Source organism: Cannabis sativa, chromosome 1 (genome assembly GCF_029168945.1).
Source record: "Cannabis sativa cultivar Pink pepper isolate KNU-18-1 chromosome 1, ASM2916894v1, whole genome shotgun sequence".
NCBI classification, from domain to species: Eukaryota; Viridiplantae; Streptophyta; class Magnoliopsida; order Rosales; family Cannabaceae; genus Cannabis; species Cannabis sativa.
In genome coordinates this window covers 23574778-23592382 of record NC_083601.1, presented here as the reverse complement: position 1 = coordinate 23592382, position 17605 = coordinate 23574778, and the positions used below count along the sequence as shown (strand labels likewise).

The 17605-nt window shown below is 31.4% G+C and overlaps 2 protein-coding genes across 2 annotated transcripts; both read left to right on the top strand.

Annotated features, from left to right (window-relative positions):
* The first annotated feature begins 10541 nt into the window (after positions 1-10541).
* On the top strand, positions 10542-12734 carry LOC115706441 (cathecol O-methyltransferase 1). The gene is given in 5 exon segments (XM_030634092.2): positions 10542-11029; positions 11599-11818; positions 11820-11910; positions 12064-12128; positions 12246-12734. Coding segments are annotated over 5 exon segments (1083 nt in total). The 5' UTR covers positions 10542-10619; the 3' UTR covers positions 12543-12734.
* A 164-nt stretch (positions 12735-12898) lies between these two features.
* Positions 12899-13300, top strand: LOC115705167 (glycine-rich RNA-binding protein-like). Its single transcript, XM_061106661.1, has 2 exons — positions 12899-12913; positions 13073-13300. The coding sequence occupies exons 1-2, from the start codon at positions 12899-12901 to the stop codon at positions 13298-13300; spliced, it is 243 nt and encodes an 80-aa protein (XP_060962644.1).
* The last annotated feature ends 4305 nt before the right edge of the window (positions 13301-17605 follow it).

Genomic DNA, 17605 nt, shown 5'->3' with positions numbered 1-17605 from the left:
AAGATCAACTATCCCTTTGATCTTGAGAAGATAGTCATTTAATGAACCTGTCATCTTAATTTTGCGTAGTTGAGTCTTGTATAACCCTATATTAGCAGCATTAAGAGCTGTATAGTACTCATTTAGAGCATGCCATATTTGAGCAGTGGTGTCACATCCTATCATTCTGTTTGTGGTCTTTTCAGACATGGATGAGAGTAACCAAGAAACCAGAAGATTGTCTTGCTGTTCCCAATCTTCAAATTCTGGGTTGACTGTGTGATTTCTTTCATCAGTTGCAGAGAGATACTTTGGTCGAGCTTTATCAGGATCAATATATTTTTGAAGTCGACTCCCTTTAATCGAAGCCAAAACTTGATGACGCCATGGAAGATAGTTGTGCTCATCGAGCTTAATTGAGAGAGAATGAGTGAATGAAACAGGGTACGATTTAGGTAGCATTGCTTGATGATTGTTCTCTGTCTGAGCATTGTTCAATCTTGATGCTCCACCATTAGAAGTACAAGGGATCTCCATTAACGAATGAGAGAGAGCTCTGATACCATGTGATGTTTAAGAGCAGAGAGAAGAAAAGAGAAAAGAAGGTAATCTGTTATTGATTAAAGAAAGATTACAAGAGGAGTTTATATACAGATACAACTGAAGCAAAACAGAGTCAACCAACAAATAACAGAAATACCTTACTAACTAACTGTCCTAACTAACCTATATCTGTAACAATATATATAAAACTTAACCTTAATTCTACACAAAAAAAAAAAAAAAATTAGAATGATATACCTTAGCTTTTAATCAAATATAGTTGAGCACTAAAACTTGAATATAAATGATGTTGATGGTGATGCCAAAATAATAAAGGATATATATATATTTATATATGGGAGAATAATGAAGGTTGTTTATGGTAATGGCTTCAACAAAATGGATGAAAGAATTAATAAAAGAAGACTTGATGGACGTTAATAGTGTTGTAAGGTGGTGAAAATGACTTGAGGTTTTGTTGTTTATATATGAATTTGGTTTAGATGTTGACAAGATGAGAGAGTGATGTGATTATGGTTATGTATGATGGATAGGGTGATAAGTATGAGGGATTGAGAGATGACAGTTCAGAATGAAGAGAGAGATTTTTGAGTCTAGGTCTTATGAGTGTTGAGATGAATGAATAATTAAGGTTCTATTTATAGGCTTCTCATACCCCACCCCACTTACCTATGTCGTATCCCTTAGTTAAGGTTTGAATTTTGAATAATATGCTAATACTCATTTTAAATCCTAACTGTTCTGATAATCTTCACACAATCAGTCGAGGTGATAACAAAGCTCCCCACTTCCCATGCAACCGCATAATACCAATTTCAAATTTGAAATTTGAGTACATTTACTATGAGCATTGCTATTGGGCACCAGTGGTGCCTAGCACCTTCTAAATGTGTCGACTTGCAATTGGCTAGCGATACTCTATAAAAATTATTATATTAAACTATATGGGACCCGATACTTAATTGCACCAATAGCGATATTGACACGTAGGAGGGTGCTAGGCACCAGTGGTGCCCTTTAGCATTTCTCATTTACTATCTAATAATCCTTCACCTATCTTACTCTACCATGATCAAGTCTACTATTTTATCGATGTCCACCACCACGTGTACAATGGTTAAATATAAATTAAGATTCCTTTAATCGTTTCCCAAACCAAGTGAATGCTATGCTAAAAATTGATATTCTCCTTAGTTATTTAAGTGAGCATATCTCTCTACGACTACCACGTGGTGTCCACTAAATCTTAAGATTTAAAATTCTAAACTTTGAATGCATGTTCTACTCCATATGCCTAATCTTAATAAGTCTGATTATTCTTCTTGCATCTCTCAAAATATAAAACTACGTCCAAACTTGATACCTCCTACAATAACTACTTCTATATATTTATCTTAAATAATATCATTCTATCCTATATATCAAAATGAACATATGACGCCTTCTATTCAATTCCTACTATAGTATAGATCATATCATATAATTGTTCATGTAACTTAATTCCCATATATCATTCAAGTGTCCATTACTTGAACATATAACTAATAGATTACTAGATTTCAAAATAAATATTTGTCCACGATTGGTATTTATGTAACGAGTCATTATTCACCTTGACCACTTAATTATCATGTCATATAATGCGGTTCAAACAAATTATATTTGTTAATTATATTTTTTCTAAGTCACATTCAAAATGGACTACACCTAAAGCCCATAATGATCTATAAAATTCTAAAAATAACATAATTTCTTAGAATTTAGTAAAATACTATTTAATGAGAAAAATTCTAAGCAATCCACTATCTCTCCAACGAGAATAGTAAAACTATGTACTATAGAATAATAGTCAATATTTTGATTATTACACCAATTAAGAGAGAGTGGTTGAATTATACATACGAATCTTTTTTTTATTTATTTTATTTTATATTTTTACTTATTTAACTACAATCAAAGAGTCCAGCTGTCTTTATAAATTCTTTTACATACATTTATTATTATTTAAAAGAGAAATAAATAATTTATTTTTTAAAAAATAAAATAAATAGTTACTTTTTATTGACGCGCTTGGCACGTTGGGACATGCAGGGCTGGCCCTGAAATTTAGTGAGCCATAGGAAAAAAAATATTTTTGGGCCCTCATTTAAGAAAAAAATGTGGTATTTTTCAAAATTGATAAAAAATGTGTAATTTTAAAAGGGAACAAATTTTTTTTAGCCCCCTGAGCTAGGTGGGCCCTAGGCACAGGCCTATCCCGCGTATGCTCAAGGCTGGCCCTGGGGACATGTTTACCCAATCACACTTGGCGTGTCACTATAGATCAATATTGTATTTTTTAAAAAAAATTATAGAAATTATGAGAGTTACCATTTAGTGACACAACGTCTATATAGTAACGCGCTAGGTGCGTTGAGAAATATTTACCCAATCACGTTTGGTGTGTCACTATAGAGTAATATTTTTTAAAGTAATAAAAATTAAATAATTTTGGGTTTTACTCAATAGTGACACTCCATATTTTTAGTGACGCACATTACTATTAACTCTTTAGTGACCCACACTTTTGTGTATGTCACTAAATAGTGTCACTAAAAGGCTATATTGTAGTAGTGTAAATTTCTTAAATAATATATATTAATTCAAGCCAAATAAATAAATAAATATATATTTAAATTATTACCTTTGGACAAATAATTAAAAGGGGAATTACCCCATATACTATTTTTTAACTTTTTTTTTCAAAATTACGGTTTGGGTTTCTAAAGTGGTTGCAGCGCTAGTTGCAATAGGGGTTTCTGTACGATTTTCTGTTGCAATTTAGGTTGCAGCGCTAGTTGCAATAGGAGTTTCTATGTAGAATTCCGTAAAAATGCAAAAAAAAAAAAAAAAAAACTCGTTTAAAGTGTAAAAATAAAAAAACCCTAATTAAAATATACATATTTAATATTAACTCACTTCATGGAATATGAATTAATATATATAACTACTATATTTGGGCAAGTAATTACACATATAGCCAACCAAAATAAATATTTTCTACAATATATGAAATTTGGTGCTAAAACAATCGTTGAAAATTTAATAATTTTCAACCAAATTTTCAAAAAGAGATATATTAATTGCTTATAATATATTGATAATAAAAAATAAAGTGTCCACATAACACATTATTTTTGCATCAAACATTCAAGTTTTACAAATTGTAAAACAACAAATAATGGAAAGATGTAAAAAAAAGAGTATTGGTGGAGATTACATAGTCAAGATAAATCAAATAAGGGAGTGACTGTGAAACATAATGAGAAGAAACCCAAAAAAATTTCTATGATTCACGAATTCTAAAAAATCATCAAAAATGATTTTAATATTTTTTAACTATATAATTATAATTAAAATAATAATAATTATTAAATGGAGTCAAAAAATTAATTAAAAATCACCAAAAAATCATAAATTAAATTCTAATAACTTTGAAGAAAAAAATCGTCGAAAACGGAGTTCAAAAACTACCGCACTCTCCCTCACTCTCCGAAAGCTGCAAGTGGACTTCGTCCCAGTAGGTTGTCTTCAGGCCCGGCCCTGGGCATAGGCGGGCTAGGCCTGTGCCTAGGGCCCACCCTGCCCAAGGGCCCAAAATTTTGTTTTCTCTTTTAAAATTATATAATTTTTTTACTGATTTTGAAAAATATCACATTTTTTCTAACATAAGGGTCCCACATTTTTTTTTTCCATGTGGCCCACTTTGTTTCAGGACCGACCTTGGTTGTCTTCAACCTCCAGGCGTTGCTCCAGGTGGGTCGCGCGACTCGGTTTTGCGCCAGTCGGGTCTGGACGAATTTCGGCCAAAAAATGTGACGAAAACATTGGAAAATTGAGGGGTTTTGTTCGGGATTGAATTTTTACTCTATCTATGCGTTCAATTTGGAATAAATTTCATAATTAAAAAATATAAACCCTAAAAGTTTAATCATTAAATTCTTCCAATTTAATATATCAACAGAAAGAGAATTTCACAATTAATAAAACCCCTAAATTTTTAAGATTGAAAAACAAAAAAATCAACATAAAATAATAACGAAAATAATATGTAATTTGAGAAAATTAACATATATCAATTATAAAATAAAAAATAGGTCCTAAATTATGTACAATTGGCAATCTAATACCACATGCTAGATAAATTAACCAACCCAAAATACAAAATTGTATATAATACAGAACACAGTAATAATTAGGTATGCAAACCTGATTGATCCATAGCAATTACCGCAATTTGATAGTGCAATACTATCAACTAAGTCTTCCTCCCTTGACCTTTGAATGAGAAGCAATTTTAATTGCTATTTGATTATCAAAAGTATACAATTGTAATAAGACAATATGTAATTATAGAGTTAGCGAGGGGACCTACATAACCCTAGTTGGACTGGGCATGCTCATTGAAGGCTTCAGTTAGCTAGAAAAGCCCACACTTCTGCTTCACCTAGACTTTATACACACAAATGCTAAGTCCATCAACTATTGATCACTAACAATATGGGCTAACACAACAAAGAACTATCCAATCAACCCAAGTTTTAATAAAACCAATAAAAGTTAATGTAAGCCCAAATAAAAAGTCTAATATTTAGTTCATAATCACAAACATAATAACCACGATAATCATGTTCATAATTAAATAACTAAACAACAGAATAAAGAAGAAGAAGAAGAAAAAAACTCTTAATGATGAAAGTTGATGATAATCACTTCGAATCCCTTCTCTCTTGCTCTTCAATGTGTTTTCTAATCTCAGAGTTGCTTGTTTCTATCTCTTCAGTCGTCCCTCAATCCAATTTACATTATTCTTTATATAGGCCAACAAAAGATAGATGAATCCCCTTAGAATTAGGATTTATTTTTAAAAAAGATAAGTGTTGCGCTATAACGCCTACACCCTGCGCTATAGCGCCTACACCCTGCGTTATAGCGCCTAAGAGAAATATCCCAAAATAATCACGTGCTGAAATTATCTTTTTTTCCTTGCAATATTTTTTCCTAGTCCTGCGCTATAGCGCCTACACCCTACGCTATAGCACCAAGCACCAATTTTTTGCACTTCAACTTGTTTCTCGACTTGGTTGCTCCTTGATTTCGACACTTTGCTCAATTATGTACGGTTCACTTTTAATTTATCATAATTTCATCACTTTCAGCATAATATTGCACATTATACAAAACTTAAGAAATAAATACTAATTTAACTAGTAATTGACTAGGAATTCGTGTACAAATGTGCACTCATCAGTATTACTGATGGCTAGCACCTTCTTCGATGTCATACCGCTAATAGTGTAATTAAATATAAGGTCCCATATAACTTAAGAAAATAATTTTTAAGAAATATCGATAACCATTCGTGAAGTGCTACCTATCGAAGGTGTTGGGCACTACAGGTGCCCAATAGTTCATGAACATTTTGTGAGACTTTTCTTTGTCAACATGTAGTATGTCCCAAAGAAGGACATCTTCAAGTTCAAAGTCTACCGTGAAATGCATTTATTCAAATTTTGTCTACAACATTTTACTATTGTCTATGTTGAAGTGGAATTAAGATCTCTAATAAAAGGTGGTGTTCCATATTGTGCTAAATCAATCTAAATTTAATACGTCAACTAACTTAATTTATATTAAATATGCTAACTACTTTTGTTGACTTAGTTAAAAATTTAATTTTTTAATAAATAAAAAATTAATTGATGTGTCACTACTGTTGAAATACTTTCAATACAATACAGTTAAAGTGACACAATACTAAGTACTAACGGCATCTTTCTTAATTAGTTATCTTCAATTTAAATATATAATTTTAAAATCTTAGATAGTGTTGGTGTGATTGGTATAGAATACTAATCCAATTTTATGTTTTCAAATTTTAAAATCTGCGGGACCTACCATAAAAAACTTGATTGGTTACTCAATTTGGAAACAACCTCAATTTGACATTTTCAACTTGATTGAATATTTTTGTTTTTCTTCTGACAATTACTTTATACTAGGAAACAAAACCGAACGGTTCGAGCAGGTATAATTTAGTAAACTAAAATATTAACAAATAAAAAATTACAAACATAAATAAAATTCTTATAAAATTGAAATTATAAATAAATATATAAGCTAGATGGATTCTAATGTATTTTTTTGAATAAGAGGATACTCATGTATTAAAATTATTTCACAGATTAATCAATAAATATGTATAAATTAATAATATATATGTATGATGTATATACAATGTATAGTGGGATAATTAATTAAAAAAATGAAGATACTTATTAGATTACATTTATCTTAATTATTACTATTACTTTAAACTATTTATCTTCAATGAAATCTTATTCTTATATTCTTTCACTTCTAACTACAAATAGAGAAACATTTACTATCACTTTTTGTGCCACTACAAAGCATGTACCCGTCCTTTATCTTAGCAAACTAATCGAGTAATTTTCATGCAAATAAATTTGATAAACATACTACTTGACATGCCTAGCTCACATTATTTATATGTAATGAGTTGATTGGGAAAATTACATAAATTATTTATATAATCTATATAGATTATGTAATGAGTTCTTCAATATATTTGTGTTTCTAGATTATATTAATATTAAGAATATTATTAATTATGAATACCATAAATATTATTATATATGCAAACATACTTGTAATTGTTTTGATTTTAGATAAATTTTTTTACATTATTGAAACTTTTAATATTGAAAATTAAAATATATATATATGGAACACTTCTTAAGGGGTATTACCCATGAATGGTTACTAAACAAATTTAACTATAAATATTAATTTTATAAATATCAAACCTTCGAATTTTGATATAATAACGAATAATTAAATCACAAATTTGAATTTCTATGCTTAATTTAACTACTTAATTAAAAAAATATCAAAAAATATCTCTTTTTACACTATATCAAAAATATGTTCATACAAAAATATTTAACTCAAACTTAACTTTTTCTTTTCTTATTTTTCTTGCTAAAAACTTTTTTTTTTTAATTTTTTTTTATCGATGGAACAATCTCAGCCCATATGATATAAAAATAAGAGTTTTTTTTTTTTTTAATTAGATAGCAAAATTAAGTATAAAAACTCAAAATTTTCTAATTTTACCCATTCATGGGTAATAACCATTAAGAGTGCACCCATACATACATATATAATATATAAATATATAGATAAAAAGAAAAAAAAAAGGAAAACAAAGGATTCTTGAAATTGTTTCAGTCAGATAAGTATATATATAAATATATATTTAGTGTATCGTGACCTTGAAACAATTCAAGAACTTTAACAAAATACTTACATTGGAGCTTGGACAGAGACTCATGCTTGAAGCTTGGGCAGAGACTCATGCTTGAAGCTTGGGCAGAGACTCGTGCTAATAACGTGTTATAAAATAATATAGAATAGATGAGAAGAAAGAAGAAGAAGATGAAGAGAGAAAGAGAAAGTGAATGAGAATTTCTCAATTGTTTATTCCAATGGGGTAAACCCCTATTTATATAAATACAAGAGTCAAATATTAAGAAACTAAGAAAAAGGGAAACTAAGAAAAAAAGAATGTTGATTACAATTAATGATAATAAAATAAAAGATTTGGACATCCACATAATTATTAATATTTATAACATATATAAATTTTTTATGTATTTATAAAATAATTTAGACTAAATTTAATAATTTAGAGACTAGAAAGAAGGTATTTGGGAAGTCTCCACTCCTGAAAGTGTATCTGAGTTGGGAAATTTGAATTTATATGCATACATTTGGTGTATATTAAATTTTTGAACACAAGCTTACTAAAATTAAAAAAATAGGCACACTTTATATTCATATCCATTATACCCTTCTCTCTTCTGTTCTCTTCTAACTTTATCATCCATGCTCCTTATTCCTATTTATATTGATGGTGTCCGATGGTGGCCCGATGCTACCCATTTTTTTTTTATGTTTTTGTACATAAAAAAAGTAGCATCAGGTGACCATCGGACCATATCTACATGTATAGATGTTAAGCTCCATTCATTAAGCTCGCCAGAAAGGCATCGGGCCACTATCGGACCCCATCGAACCATATCATCGGGCTACATCGGACCTTCGTCTTCAACCTTTACTCGTTTTAAAAACAGGAAGGCATCAGACCATCATCGGGCCTGACGAAAAAACTAGTTTTTTGCCCAAAACTCAGATTTGGTCATTTTCAACCCTAAATCTAACATCTACTCACACATAACAAACATTAAATATACAATTTATTCCTTTGTGGCTACTATGTGAGTTTGTTTTGCTTTCAATAAAAGGCCTTAATTATCAAAAAAAAAATATACAATTTATTCCTTTGACAACATTACCAATGGTGAAGCTGTGATTGATGGAGAAGTAGTTAGGTCTGCGGTGGTCATTAGGTCCATGGGTCCGTGGATCCTTAGATCTGTGGTCATGGTGGTCGTGGAAAGAAGGGACCAAATTTGTGGCTTGTGGGTCGATTGTGTGCTCCTCCATGTGCGTGTTTACAGAGAGAGAGAGAGAGAGAGAGAGAGAGAGAGAGAGAGAGAGAGAGAGAGAGAGAGAGAGAGAGAGAGAGAGAGAGAGAGAGAGAGAGAGAGAGAGAGAGAGTGGGGTTTTAGGAAAAAATGATATATTTTACTAATATTGAATAATTTAGGTTTAGAAAAAAAAAATTGTCCATTAAATGCATAATTATTCAAATTTACCTTTGAGTTTTCCTTAAACCAACAACATACCTACTACATAAACCTAAATTGCATAGGCCTAATAAATCAAAATTGACTATAATATTGGCCATATTAAATTAATACGGATAAATTGTGGCATAAATACCTAATGTTTCAGATTTTATACAATTAAATACCTAATGTTTATTTTTGGAGGCAAAAATACATAATTTTAAAATTCTCTTACACCGTTACTACCACTTCCGTTAACTTATAAATATAGATACGTGAAGGGTTCAGATGCATTACATTTATTTTATTTTATAAATATGGACCAATTACTCTAAAATTTATATTTAAAAATGAGTATTTAATTAGTATTATTGAGTATTTAATCTTTTATTAGTATTATTTAAGTTCATGTTTTTAGTTTTTTGGCTTTCTTTTTTCAGACTTAAGATATTTAAAAATAATATTTATACATATATATTTAAAAAATAATAACTAGAATCACGTTTTTGACTTCTTAAATAATGTGACTGATTTCTAACTTTAGTTTTGTTTTTTCTTGGATTAGATTGATCCAATTTATTTCAATACATACTAAACTTAAAATATTAGATGAATCTGATCCGATTCCAAAAATATTAAGTCTAAAATATTAAATAAACTCAAATTAAACCAATAAATATATATCAAATACATCTAACATATAGGACCGATCCAATCCAATATCCAATGGATGTTGGATCGATTGGGTAACTAAAATTAATTGGATTGGATCGGATGGTAAAATTTAACATCTAATATATAATTAGATCAGATCTGAATAGCCATAAAAACATAGAATTTTTACACTACATACTGAAATTTTTAACATTTTTCTTTTTTACTGTGGAGCAGAATTTTTTTCAAAAGTACTGTGTATTATTTTAAAATACTGTATACTATGTTAAGTTTTCACATGTTGTTCTACGACTGTTTTATTGTTGTTTTAATTGTTCTATTTTGTTGTTTTACGGTTGATTTATAAAAAGAGAGTATTTTTGTAAAAAAAATTCTATTTAACAGTAAAATTGTAAATTTTTGCCAAAAATTCAGTATTTTTATAAAAATCCCTAAAAACATTATTAGATCTTGTACAATGACACCCATAGTTGCGTATTGGGGCTGCTACTGCAATTTGGAGTTTAGTAAACTATTTATGACTTTGAATAATCGACAATTCAGCAGGGCTTAATTATATAAACCGCCCAAAACTTTGTAAGGGATCACAGATTAACAACATTGCACTAAGTTTCCAAACCTATAATTAACATACTAAAAAAAAAGATAATGGGTTCGGATCAATTGGAAGTAATCGTTGATCTCAAAAGACCAAAACAAGAAGAAAGCTTTTGTTATGCTGTTCAGCTGTTGAGCACAAATATCTTAATCAAGTCCTTGCAAGCCACAATTGAGCTTGGAATTTTCGATATCATAGCGAAAGCCGGAGAAGGAGCTAAGCTCTCTGCACTGGAGATAGTGGCACAGTTACCAACCAACAATCTTGATGCGGTCGTGATGGTAGACCGCATTCTCAGGATGCTGGCCGGCCACTCTGTGCTCACGTGCTCAGTAGTGGCCGATAATCAAAGGGTTTACAGTCATAATAATGTCTCCAAATGCTTTGTGACTCATGAAGATGGTGTTTCTTTAGGCTCCTTGATCTCATTGTTGGATGATAAAGTCTACTCGGATAGTTGGTACGTTTGTTTTGCAATTTTTCAAATATGACTTTTTTTTAATATCTATTGTTATACACTAAAGTTGCGTTTAGTAACACTTTTTTAATCAGTTTTCTGTTTTTAAAATTGAAAAAGTGAAAATATTTTTTAAAAACATATTCTATAAAATTATTTTTATTTTTCAATTTTTTAATCAGAAATCAAAATTTTAAAACAAAAAAAATCACTTTCAATATTTTTTTAAACAGTTTTTTTTTTTCGTAATCAATATTTTGGACTCCAACCAGACCCAAACCAAATCCCCTCCCCACGGCCCTGGCGTTGAGCCCGGCTGACCCGAACCCGAATTCAACCCCAGACCTAGACACGACTTAAATAAAATAAAAAAATAAAAATGAAAATGAGCTTTACAGAACACACTTTTGTTTACTGTTTTTAAAATTGAAAAACAAAAGTGGTTACAGAACGCATTTTTGTTTTTCAAAAATAAAATTTTTAAAAACAAAAATTTTACTTTCACTTTGTGATTTAAAAATTAAAAAACAAAAGTGTTACCAAACGGCACCTAAATTAATATACAATGGCAGGTCCCAACTCAAAGGTGCAGTACTTGAAGGAGGGATACCCTTTAACAGATTACATGGAATGAACTCCTTTGAGTATACAGCTTTGGACTCAAGATTTAATAAGGTTTTCAATAGAGCAATGCAAAGCATGACCACTATGGTTGCGAAACAGACAATTGAATCTTACAAAGGCTTTGAAAACCTTAAGCAACTGGTAGATGTTGGGGGTGGTTTGGGAATTGACTCTAAAAGAGATTACCTCCACATATCCACATATTAAGGGTATTAACTTTGATTTGCCTCATGTTGTAGAACGTGCCCCATCTTATCCAGGTATTAACACACACATGTGTATTTATATATATATATATATATATATATATATAATGTTAGCTTAATATAGTTTACAACAAATTATACATATAAATGCCACTTGGTATTTGGTTTTTAATAATTAGACTAGTTTATTAACTAATAATGTTGCAGGGGTCGAAAATGTGGGTGGAGACATGTTTGAAAGTGTTCCAAGTGGGGATGCCATTTTTATGAAGGTACGTATAATAATAAGTTAATTTGAAAGTTTTCCAATTAATTATTATATATATATAGCAGCTACCTACCTATATAGTAGTTTAACTAAAACATTAACGTTTATGTATGTATTTTAGTGTATACTTCATGATTGGAGTGATGAACACTGTGTGAGAATATTGAAGAATTGTTACAAAGCTATACCAGAGAATGGAAAGGTTATAGTGATGGATGGCCTTCTTCCAATGGTGCCTGAAGATAGTTATAATGATAAGTTGATGACCAAATCGGATGTGCTTATGATGACCCAATGCCAGGGAGGAAAAGAGAGGAGCAAACAAGAGTTCCAAGCCTTGGCAAGTGGTGCTGGATTCAGTGGCATCAGACTTGAATGTTGTGTTAGCGGCTTTTGGGTCATGGAATTTTTCAAGTAGATATGTAGACAGTAGATCCATCACTACTACTTCTTCCTTCTTTGCAAATCATTTTACCAATAAAAATGAGTTCATCACTCTTCTCTTTTAATTTCACATGCGCTCATATGTTCTGATGAGTTTTATGTTTTCTTTTGTAATTTTCATTCATATATATCAATAATAAAGTGGTAGAATTTATTTTGTTTAATTTGATTTATAATTGTTTGTTTACATGTTTATTTTTTATTTTTTTTAAAAAAGCAATGAATATATTATTAAATAATAGAATAAAGTTAAACAATCTAATAACCAATAAACTATGTATCCCAAAAATAATATGAAAAATTAAACCAATAAATATATAGAGAAATTCTATGGTAGGAACTATGGTTTTGTTCTTATACTATGCACACATTTTTTTAGCTATTGATTTATATGACTTTTAAAAGTCAAAATTGTATAAAATCTATAGGTTTGTAGGTTATTAAAATTTTATTTTTTTTTTAAAAAAAAATCTCACCCCCAATTAAAAAAGTGAGAATTAAAAGTATCATTTTTTAAAAAAATTCTTTGAATCGAAGATCATTAACGATCGTGAGACTGGAAGATCAAGGGGATTCGTTACTTTCTCTAACGAAAAGGTGATGAGAGATGCCATCGAGGGCATGAACGGCCAAGATCTTGATGGACGTAATATCACCGTTAACGAGGCCAAATCACGCGGAAGCGGCGGCGGCGGCAACGGTGGTTACAACCAGGGCGGAGCTGTATGGTAATTTACAGGGGCTTTGGCCCCCCTCAATTCTCAAATTATATATATATAAATATATATATATATATATTTTAGTTTATCATAATGATGATCTAAATAATTTCATGTATATATTATTAATAATATAAAATGAGCTATATAATTTGTGGTCAAATTACACACTTACTATAGTAGAAAGGGGATGTGGTGGATGGGGTTAGCTTATTCAAAAATCATGTATATTAAGTCGTATTGTATTGTATTATATATATTATGTTAGGTCCTTTTTTGGCAATTTAGTTGTCAAAATATTTTTTAATTAATGTGCATTTTATTGAGCATTCAATTTGTTTTTATCAACTCTAGACCCTTTTTCCAGGGGGAGTTGTGTTTGGTACTTGTAAACTTATTTGGTTTAAAAGTTAGCATGTTTCTTTAGTTATTGTTGGTTTTCGATTGTGTTACTCAGGGGGAGTAGTTATTTGTTATGGCTAACTTTAACTTGCAGGTACTTTGTGTTAAAAATTATTTTGTTCATCTAAAGTGCCAAAGGGGGAGATTGTAAAGTCTTTTTTTGGCAAGTTAGTTGACAAAATAATTTTTCCATTTATGGTAAGATTGGTGTGCATTCATATTCGATTTCTTACCTTATAAATTCGGATTGTAGTTGCCCTTTTCCTTGTTTGGAAAGTTGCACTTTCAGCTGAACTTTCCTTTGTTGAAAACTTCTCAAAAGAGAAGGAATTCTCTTTTGGAAAGTTGTCTTTTTTAGGGAAACTTTGATTATTGCCTTTTCCTTATTAATTTCGATTGTATCTTGATACAATCAGAATATCTAATCTGTTTTTGGCAGGAATCAAGCATTGATAGAGGATCGGACCCGATTTTAGTAAGTTTCCCGTTTCTGGTCAGATCTGCTGCGTCAGCATCCGAATCCGATGTAGCAGATCGTGTTTGTTTTTGGAAAGTTTTTGTACAGCTGCTAATTCGAACTTGTGGTTGCCTCTTTGGTTTCTATGATCTATAAATAGAGCCTAGAGAGCAACCATTCGAATTACCTCTTCCATTATTGTAAAGTCTTTTTTTGGCAAGTTAGTTGACAAAATAATTTTTCCATTTATGGTAAGATTGGTGTGCATTCATATTCGATTTCTTACCTTATAAATTCGGATTGTAGTTGCCCTTTTTCTTGTTTGGAAAGTTGCACTTTCAGCTGAACTTTCCTTTGTTGAAAACTTCTCAAAAGAGAAGGAATTCTCTTTTGGAAAGTTGTCTTTTTTAGGGAAACTTTGATTATTGCCTTTTCCTTATTAATTTCGATTGTATCTTGATACAATCAGAATATCTAATCTGTTTTTGGCAGGAATCAAGCATTGATAGAGGATCGGACCCGATTTTAGTAAGTTTCCCGTTTCGGTCGTATCCGCCATCGGCATCCGAATCCGATGTAGCGAGATCGTGTTTGTTTTTGGAAAGTTTTTGTACAGCTGCTAATTCGAACTTGTGGTTGCCTCTTTGGTTTCTATGATCTATAAATAGAGCCTAGAGAGCAACCATTCGAATTACCTCTTCCATTATTGTAAAGTCTTTTTTTGGCAAGTTAGTTGACAAAATAATTTTTCCATTTATGGTAAGATTGGTGTGCATTCATATTCGATTTCTTACCTTATAAATTCGGATTGTAGTTGCCCTTTTCCTTGTTTGGAAAGTTGCACTTTCAGCTGAACTTTCCTTTGTTGAAAACTTCTCAAAAGAGAAAGAATTCTCTTTTGGAATGTTGTCTTTTTTAGTGGAAACTTTGATTATTGCCTTTTCCTTATTAATTTCGATTGTATCTTGATACAATCAGAATATCTAATCTGTTTTTGGCAGGAATCAAGCATTGATAGAGGATCGGACCCGATTTTAGTAAGTTTCCCGTTTCTGGTCAGATCTGCTGCGTCAGCATCCGAATCCGATGTAGCAGATCGTGTTTGTTTTTGGAAAGTTTTTGTACGTTGCTAATTCGAACTTGTGGTTGCCTCTTTGGTTTCTATGATCTATAAATAGAGCCTAGAGAGCAACCATTCGAATTACCTCTTCCATTATTCATTTTCTACATTTATCTTTTGAGAGAAGAGAGTCTTTCTTTGTTTTGTGAGAGCCTAGTTGTTCACCTAGGTTCTAGTTGTTCTATTTCTGTTCTTACTCTATCCTAGAGGTTGTGAAGAACTACTTGACTGAACAAGAGATTGGTCTTCGGGAGAAGACTTGATAAAGCCTTACTTCGGGAGGAAGTAAGCACTTGGTCTTCGGGAGAAGACTCGTTGAAGCCTTACTTCGGGAGGAAGTAAGCACTTGGTCTTCGGGAGAAGACTTGTTAAAGCCTTACTTCGGGAGGAAGTAAGCACTCACACTTCAAAGACGAAGGGAGTTCGGGCTTGAAGGTGTTTCAAGAAGTCAGATTCATAAAGTGGATTACAAAGGATTGCGGCAATACTTTAGAGGGAGTCTAAACTTGTTTAAGTCAATTGTCTTTGTAATTTTGATACTTTATTAATTGATTTCATTCTCTGGGTGTGGCCCCGTGGACTAGGAGTGTTCGGGAGAACACTGATACCACGTATAAATCTCTTGTGTCAAGTTATTTATTTTTCTGCAAATATTTTATATTCTGCCTGTTTCGTTTTGCTGTAGCAGAATTACTTTCTGCTGCTGCAAACGCTTACAGTTTTTATATTTTCTTATATACAACTGACATTTGCAAAAACACGGTTTTTCAATTGGTATCAGAGCGGGACACTAAACTCTTAGTGTGGTCCTATAACGTTTTTGTTAGAATGTCATTTTTTGCAGAAGGAAGTTCTATTTCTAGACCACCATTGCTTAATGACTCTAACTATCCTTACTGGAAAGTTAGAATGAGAGCCTTCATCAAATCTCAAGATGAGAAGGCGTGGAGAATGGTTCTATCATGTTGGTCTCCTCCAGTTGAGACAGATTCTTCAGGTAATACTATTATAAAATCTGAACTGGAATGGTCTATTGAAGATGATAAACTATCTGCCTACAATAGCAAAGCCTTGCATGCTATCTTTAATGGTGTAGGTGAGGGTTACATTAAACTTATATCATCTTGTGTTTCTGCTAAGGAAGCGTGGGAGATTCTTCAAACTCAGTTGAAGGAACTTCTGATGTGAAAAGATCTAGATTTATCATGCTTCAAACTAAATTTGATGAGCTTAGAATGTCTGATAATGAAACTTTAACTGAATTCTATGAAAAATTATCTGACATTGCTAATGAATATTTTGCTTTCTTGGAGAAAAGCTTCGATGACTCGTTCTTGTGAGAAAAATTGTTAGAGTTCTTCCGTAAAGGTTTGATACGAAACTTTTGGCAATGGAGGAAGCTAAAGATTTTAGCACTATGAAAGTGGAAGAATTGATGGGTTCCTTACGTACTTTTGAATTAAATCAACAGATTAAACAAAAGGACAAACCCAAATCCATTGCTGATAAAGGTAAAAGTATTGCTTTGAAAGTTGCTGATAATGAAAATTCTGATAGTGAATGTGATGATGAGATTGCTTTATTAACTAAGAATTTTCAGAAATATATGAAAAAGATGGGAAATAAAAAGAATATTTCGAAAGGCTCAAAAGGTAATACTTTCATTAAACCTTCGTCTCTAACAAAAAGGGAATTCGGTGCGGGGAATGTGAAGGTTTTGGGCATATTCAATCCGAGTGTGCAAACACTTTGAAAAAGAATAAGAAAAGTTTCAATGTCACTTGGAGTGATGATGAAACCGAAAGTGATGAAGATATTATCGAAAATGTTGCCCTAACCTCTCGTTATGACTAATGTGTTGTGTGATTCACAGTGAAAGATAGATTGGTATGTCCGAATAATACCACCAAACAAGAGGAATCGATTCGGATGAGTCCGAAATCCGTGAAGAATCTCTTGCCGAATCATACAAAGTCATGTATGAAAAATGGATTCAGGTTGCTTCTGAAAATAGAGAGTTCAATAAATTGAATAAAAAATTGTCTCATCAGATTGACATGTGTGAGTTGAAAATAAAAGAATATGAGACAAGTGTTTGTGATAAAGATGAAAAAATCTCTCTATTGAAGAAGGAACTTGAAAACTTTAAGAAAAATGTTCAAATGCTTAATCCTGGATCTTCTATTTTTGAAAAAGCTCAGAATGCAGGTCAGAGAGGTTTTGCAGGCCTTGGTTCTAATGGAATGGAAAGTTCTGGAGTCACGAAGTTTGTAAAATCTAGTGTTCCAACGAATCACCGTGAGGCTACAAACTCTGCCGTAACAGTTTCACGGCACGTG